At 40.7% G+C, this 7,500-nt stretch overlaps 1 protein-coding gene across 5 annotated transcripts in view; it reads right to left on the reverse strand.

Annotated features, from left to right (window-relative positions):
- rxraa (retinoid X receptor, alpha a) overlaps positions 1-7,500 on the reverse strand; it is a 147,254-nt gene that overhangs the window by 32,226 nt on the left and 107,528 nt on the right. For all 5 annotated transcript variants that reach the window (XM_027152616.2, XM_027152613.2, XM_027152617.2 and 2 more), the window contains one exon: positions 5,291-5,526. In XM_027152616.2, coding sequence (XP_027008417.1) covers positions 5,291-5,526 — 236 coding nt within the window. The remainder of the gene's footprint in view (positions 1-5,290; positions 5,527-7,500) is intronic.

Genomic DNA, 7,500 nt, shown 5'->3' on the forward strand with positions numbered 1-7,500 from the left:
ATGTAGCAGCCTCAAGGGTTCTTTGGTTCATCGTTGTAGAGGAACCTTTAAAAAAAATATTTTAAAACATGAATCAGTCCCTTTAATCAGTCCCTGAACCCTTTAATCTATACGAGCGTTGTTTTACTCTTTGGACATGACACCCTTCTTCGCCAACCCTACTACTCATCCCATTCTCTAGCCTTTCATTTCCCGTTCTTTTCTTCAGGTCTGTTTCTTTCTTCGACTTCCATCCACCATCCGACAGAAATAAACCACAAACACTGCATTAATTACATACAGATTCGTAACAGTCGCCAAGTTTCCTGCATGGCTGTTGACAATGAAAGGCTCTACTGTGACCACAGTGTGTGTTTGCGAGTGTGTGTGTGGGAATGATTAGACCCTTGTGTCGAGCGCAAAGCTCGACTCCTCCATCAGCTCTAAAAGTCAACGGCATCCATCAGCTGTGTTGGGGCCCAGCGTTAGGTACGAGACAGAACGGGTGGAAAATCGTCTTTTTGTGTCTCAACGCAGAGATTAAAATCTGCGCCGTTACCTCACTCTTGCGCATGAAAACATGAGGAAAAGGCTGTTAATATTTGTACGTAGAGCATAAAAGAAAATGAGAGAGAGATGGAGAGAGAGAGAGAAGAAGGGAGGGGAAAAATCCCTTCTGGCTGTATGCACAGGCTGATCCTAGCAAAGCCGTAGCAGTTATTCTCAGGCCTCCTCTACACACAGCTCTATTGTGTACCCATTTAGGCCAAGTCACAATGCTGCTATCCAGTCAGTGTGAAGTTCATACGTTTTATGAGCTCCTCACAGGAAAAGAGCTGTAGATTGACATTTCCAATATAATTACATCACCATGACACATTAACACACTAATAGTGTTGGGTTCCACCTCCTGTAAAACATTTACACCTTTTCCGTATTAGCGGCGCCACCCTACACCGTTCACGTAGCTTTATTTATTTATTTATTTTTAATGAGGGACGACGTATTATGGCTTATTATTATTAACTAGCCGAAGGAGTGTGAATTAGAAGAAGACGCCCATGGAAACGTAAGGTTTGGGAAGTAACAAGCCTCTTTCACCTGTAAGGCTTTACAAGCAATAGAGGCTCCATGGTTACGGCTTTGGGTTATGGATCAGAAGGTCAGTGGTTCAAGCTCTACAAATGCCAGGCTGCTACTGATGGGCCGTTGGGAAAGATCCTTAAGACCCCTCTCTGACTTAGGAGTGCTATATCACAGCTGACCTTGTGCTCTGACTCCATCTTTCGGACCATATGTGACAGAAGAATTTCACTGTTCTGTATTGCATATGAGACAAATAACAGCTTATTCATTTTCATTCATCTTCAATAACTTATATATCCTGGTCAGGGTCACCGTGAATCCGGAGCCTATTCTGGGAAGACTGGGAGCGAGACAGGAATACACTCTGGATGGTCCATCACAGGACAGCACACACACTCATTCATACCTAGGGATACTTAGCAAAAGAGTGGATCCATCTGCTCTTTATTGCACCTCATCCAGCATCCAGACACCATGAAATGTAGGGTCTGGGCGCAGACAGACAGGAATATCCAATCAAAAACAATCAAAATCTTAACACGTAACAGACGTACACAGTAAGGTAACACACCGATGACTGGACGGGGTGGAAACAGGAATAAAACAGAAACAAAAGCACAAACAAACACAGGAACTGAAAGATACAGTAACATGTACATCCCATAATATTATGCATTATTACATCAGACCAAATGCACATTATCATCTAGTACTTGCTAATATTATGAACAGCAGCTGCGTTAATCCGTCTCCACTGCTTCTCTCTTTCTACCCATCCCGAGACATCCAGAGATTGTACCAGCTCCGATTGTCTTCCGGGCCATGAAGATTTTGGACCTTCACTGAGATGAGGTCGAGAATCCTGAGGCATCTAAAGATTTACCAGCTCCAGTTAGATTCTGCGATACTAAAGAGGAGATGCAAACTGCATGTGGACTTTTGCATCAATACAACATTTGTCAGACTGTATATTTATAATCACACCCTCCAGTGACACCCATATGAGGACGAGGTCTGGTTTCTCTCAAGGTTTCTTCCTTCTATTCAAGGGAGTTTTTCCTTGCCATTGCTGCCTGAGTTACCTCCGACTTGCACATTGGGGATAAATACAAACACATTTAAATATATATCTAATATTAATCTTGAATTTGAATATTATATTAATCTTTATATTATTCTTTATAATAATCTTTTTTCTATGTTTATGTTCTGTAAAGCTCCTTTGAGACAATGTCAATTGTTAAAAACGCCAAACAAATAAATTTTAATGGAATTGAATCGAATTGAATGTAAGCAGAGCCTGGAAATTCATGCCATCTTTTTCTGTAGTGGGAAGAAACCAGGGAACCCAGAATAAATCCACACAGACATGTAACGCTCCAACTCAAGCTTACGATCAGACCAGAGTCCCACGAGTTGTAAGGATGGCACTGTGCCACCATGGCATCCAGCATTATTGTAACTACCGTACACTGATAATCTCTACCCTTCAGTGTAGCTGTGGTATTCCTCAAGGTTACATCCTTAGACCTTTAACAAATAGTATATATCTTTCATCTGGGTTGTATAATAAATATTATGTAGGGGGATGTGGTAGCCTAATGGTTAAGGTGTTTGGCTACCAATCCGAAGGTTGCGAGTTCGATTCCTACGTCAACCAAGTTACCACTGCTGGGCCCCTGAGCAAGGCCCTTAACCTTCAATTGCTCAGGTGTATAAAAATGTAAGTCGCTGTGGATAAGAGCGTCTGCTAAATGCCGTGAATGTAAATGCAGTTATATGTAACTTATGTAAAAAGTACGTGACAGTGTGGCATATAGGTGGTGAGAAAGACTGAACGCTATAACCTGATGTTGGCACTGTCACAGCTGCTGTATGCATTGTCATACAGTCTGCATATCCAACCAATCAAAATGCAAAGAAAACCACACAAGATCTGTATAAGAATGTATAACAATCAACAAACTTTAGAAACATTCGTTAAAAAAATCCCCACAACTTTAACCACATCTCCGTGTGGCCTCCTGATGAATCGAGTGCTCTTGTAACGTAAAATTATACATACTGTGAACTAATAGCGATGAAAAAAAGACCAAACCTAACAAAAGGCCCGTTGTTCAGAGCACTACAGGTGGCAGTCCACCTGCAGACCAGCGCTTCACTGCTCAGTCAATGATAACAAGGCTACAAAGTGCCCGCATTGACAAAGAAAGACAAAAGTGATTCTCAGGTGTAATGATAAAGATAAGGCTGGCACTGTGTAATAGCTATTGACAAGGCTGACAAAAAGCCCTCTTAGCTCTTAACACACTTCATTACTAGCAGATAGATTCTGTTAAAACAAAGGTACTGTAGCAGTTGTGAATGAACTAAAGAGAGACTGTACAGAGCAGTTCCATGACCGGTAACGTAGCTAACATGGGCAGTTGTTTATTTGATGGTGGCAGATTGTAGGGTATGACACATGCCAGAAATGAACTAAATAAATAATCTAGTTCTAATCCTTGTTACTGTTTCAACACAACGGCTGTTCGATATCATTTAATCCTAATAATAAACAGATGAAAATTCAACATAATGGCTGCTATTGTGACTTTTTTATGAGAAAATGCCTTATGTTTATTTAACATTCATACAAGAGGAGTGTTCATTGTCTTCGCTTTATAACCATCAGTCAATCACGGTCTTTAGGACAATGTTGTAACATAAAATATAATAGGAACCGACTTGTTTCGCAGACATTCCACGACGTTACGTTGGTGTATTTACAGAATGACGTCTATTTGCGGTTTTTAGCTCATGACTCTAAGAGCAACAGGGGTGGACAAATCACTAAGCTGGATGCCTGGGGAATGCAGATTATATTGCAACAACGGGACAATGAGTTTTTTATTCCTTATTGGCTGGTGGACAAATGACTCTTCAGGCATGATTTATTCAGCTGTCCGTCAACCGGAGGAAAACAAACCATGACTCACTCGGGATTAGCTACTAAACAATGTTTAAATACTGAATGAATTACAAATACACATCGATTTGTGTTTATATTAGTTAGATTTAGGTTATTTATGTGAAATTAAGCTAATATGTAATATCGCCAGCTATCTCTTCTATTTTGGCACAGGAAGTGAAACGAAGGCGAAACCAATGCGATTTTTGATCACTGATGAATAGTAACGAACAGCACTGCTACATATTGAGCCTTTTAGGAGATAAAAAAAATACATTCAAGAGGATTGCAAGGCCCTGGGAAACTCTGGCTTTTAGTAGAACATGTCTGTTGATTTAAACAAACCCACTCTTGTCTACAATAAAATGGATCCAGTGTACAGTTTGGGAACATTTGGGAACTCTTTAAGGGTTAATTTAATTTGTGTTATTGCTCAAAAAAAGACTATAAAAGTTTTATTCACTACGTATTAGTCTTTACTCACAAATACCTGGTGGAGATGAATAATAAAGTGTACTTTTAAAACCTTTACAGACTAGTGAGCATTAAAACAATCACCTAATATCTCATCTTTAGACCCTATTTGGCAATAAATGACTGCAATTTATGATTTTAATAAATTGCTAATAATGTGTTCCATATTTTAAAGGACAACTTTATTAATCAGTGACTAAAAATGCGACGATGTTCTCGGTGAGTCCATTCACTAAGAATTCACATTGTCCTGTTGGTTAGTTAATGGATTTGCATTGATAAGCATAATGGTTGCATCGATACATCTCTATGCAGAATTAATAATTTACCTAATTTAACAATCTGTAGAGCAAGAGAGAGAGAGAGAGAGAAAGAGAGAGAGAGAGAGAGAGAGAGAGAGAGAGAGAGAGAGAGAGAGAGAGAGAGAGAGAGAGAGAGAGAATGGATGTATAGAAGATTAAACTAATTCTACTCCTTTATGGGGAAAAATGTTTTAATGTAAAATTTTAATGTAATGTTTTTTTGATATTTCATCATTTCTACAATATATGTTGAGCAATGCTGCTATTCCTTACTACGTTACAACAAAGAAAATGATGTTAAATGGAAACAAAGCCATTACAAATCTATGATACTGAGTGGTTCAAATGAGATTTCTGCATTTGTTAGGATTTTTTTTTCTTCATCCAGAATGTTCTAGAGGTTTACGGCTCAGAAAAGGAAAGTGCCACAGGTTAATTTCTACAATGTCAAAGAAATGTGTTGTCTGTTCGTGAAAAGATAAGAGAAGCCTAGGCCTACCTGTGGGCTTACACTGGGGCCGTAGGCCATGCCGGGAGATGCCATGGAGTGCGGACCCATGGGAGAGCTGATGACGGAGAAGGGAGAGCCGAGACCGTTCATTGGCGAGCTGAGTGTGCTGATGGGTGAGTGCAGGGATCCTGAGGCTCCGATGGAGGTCGGGCTCAGCAGGGGAGGATGCATGGGCCGGTGGGACGTGGGAGAGCTCAGAGGAGATGGGGTCACCTGACCCGAGTCTGTGAGAGACAAAGAATGAGATTGAGGAAGAATAAAATTATTGCTCTGGCTTTAGGGCATTTACTAACCCCTAACACGAGAAACACATATTAGCAACAGTGACATTCCTTACTGAAGCGTCCACACGGAGTGATGTTTCATTTTGTTTTCATTCCTCAAAAAATGTGCTTTCAATGTGAGAAAAAAAAGCTATCATAAATAAACGTCTCTGTGAATCCTCACATCAGCTATTAGGATTCCTGTTTCTCTTGGCATACACCAACATTGCAGGTTCTAAAATAAAAACAAGCTGTGACTAATTTGTGTTTATATCACACCGCTGGTGAATTCTCAAATCAGACTGGTCAGAAGGTGCGCAGGATACAAGACAAATCCAAATCCTTATCCAGAGAGAATGACATTTTTATTTCAATTTATACAACTAAGCATTTGAGGGGTAAGGGCTTTGCTCAAGGGGCCCAGCAGTGGCATTTTGGTGGACCAACACCTTTTCTGTCATTTTACATTTTCTATGCATTCTCTGTTTTGGGAAGGAGTCTCCAATGTCAGTGCTTCATAACGATCAGATGTACATCAGTAAATTTAAGTTTGTGGTTTCTTTTTAACATGACAAGCAACATAAATACAATGAAAAACTCTGATTTACTACATGAGCCGATTCGAATATTAGCTTAATTTAAGTGGTCATTGTTTTTAACAAAGTGCAGTAAACCCAGAGGTTTACTGCTCTAGAGCAGTGGTCCCCAACCCCCGGGCCGGGTTGGAACATTAAATTATTTCCATTTTATTTACTGTGGTGTATTTCTCTCTGGTTTACGCGACTTTCCATGGACGAGAGGTTAACCGGGAGCTGAGAGACGTCACCTAAAGCCGCACCGATACCGCGCATGCGCAAAATATCATGATATCGGGCCGGGTTTAGGTGACGTCTGGAGCTGAGCGGCTGCGAGGGGCAGTGACGTTGTAGCTTTGGTGGAGAGAGAAGGTGTGTATCGCTCTTCTCTCTGTTCACCGGCACTTTGTCATGATTAACAGTGCTTGGTGTATGTGTATATTGTGTTTGCTCAAATTTAACCCACAAATGAGCAAAAATGAGCACGAAACAGACATCATTAGAAAGTTAGAAACTCTGCCGGTGTTCTGGATTAAAGTCATGGCGGAATACCCTGAGATTGCCACCACAGCACTTACATCCCTATTGCCATTTCCGACATGCTATCTGTGTGAAGCGGGGATTTCTGCAGTGACGGCAACCAAAACAAAACAACGGAATAAACCGGACATAAACAACACACTTCGGGTGTCATTGTCTCCTATTACCCCAGATGGAACTGTCTCGTTGTAAAGAAACAAGCTCAGGGTTCTCATTGATTTAGCGATGTAGTGAGTTAAAAAGGCATGTTTAAATACGATTAAATTAAAATTATTAATTTTAATTTAATCGTATAGCCGCCACCCCCCACTCCCAGCGGGCTGTGGTAAAATGATCAAACATTGACCGGTCCGCAGGGACAAAAAGATTGGGGACCGCTGCTCTAGAGCAGCTGAGTCTACTGGTTATTTCCTCGGTGTATTATGGCACAAGAGAACACCAAGCTGATTAGGAAAGTCACAGAACTGTCACTTGACTCACTTTAAGCAATGACACAGAAGAGTTAAATTCAATATACAGTAAAAACCTTCAGCTATGTTTGTCCCTCCGATACGCTAGCCTGTCCCCAGACTCTCGTTACGAACGGTAGCACAGTATCTCTGTAACTTATAACCTTCACATGACATTTTCACCTACCGAGTGAACTTAACAAACAGTCAGGAAGACACATACTGTATGGGTTCAGAGCAAAATAAAGTGAAAGGAGTACAACGTCATTATCCCCGGTGTTTAGCCTTACAAGATCTCGCTCTTCAGCCCACTGGTTTTCATTACCACCTTGCGTCTATCTTGTCTTGTTTGCCTTGGATCTGAGAGCTGA

The sequence above is a fragment of the Tachysurus fulvidraco genome, chromosome 21, assembly GCF_022655615.1.
Source record: "Tachysurus fulvidraco isolate hzauxx_2018 chromosome 21, HZAU_PFXX_2.0, whole genome shotgun sequence".
Taxonomy (NCBI): domain Eukaryota; kingdom Metazoa; phylum Chordata; class Actinopteri; order Siluriformes; family Bagridae; genus Tachysurus; species Tachysurus fulvidraco.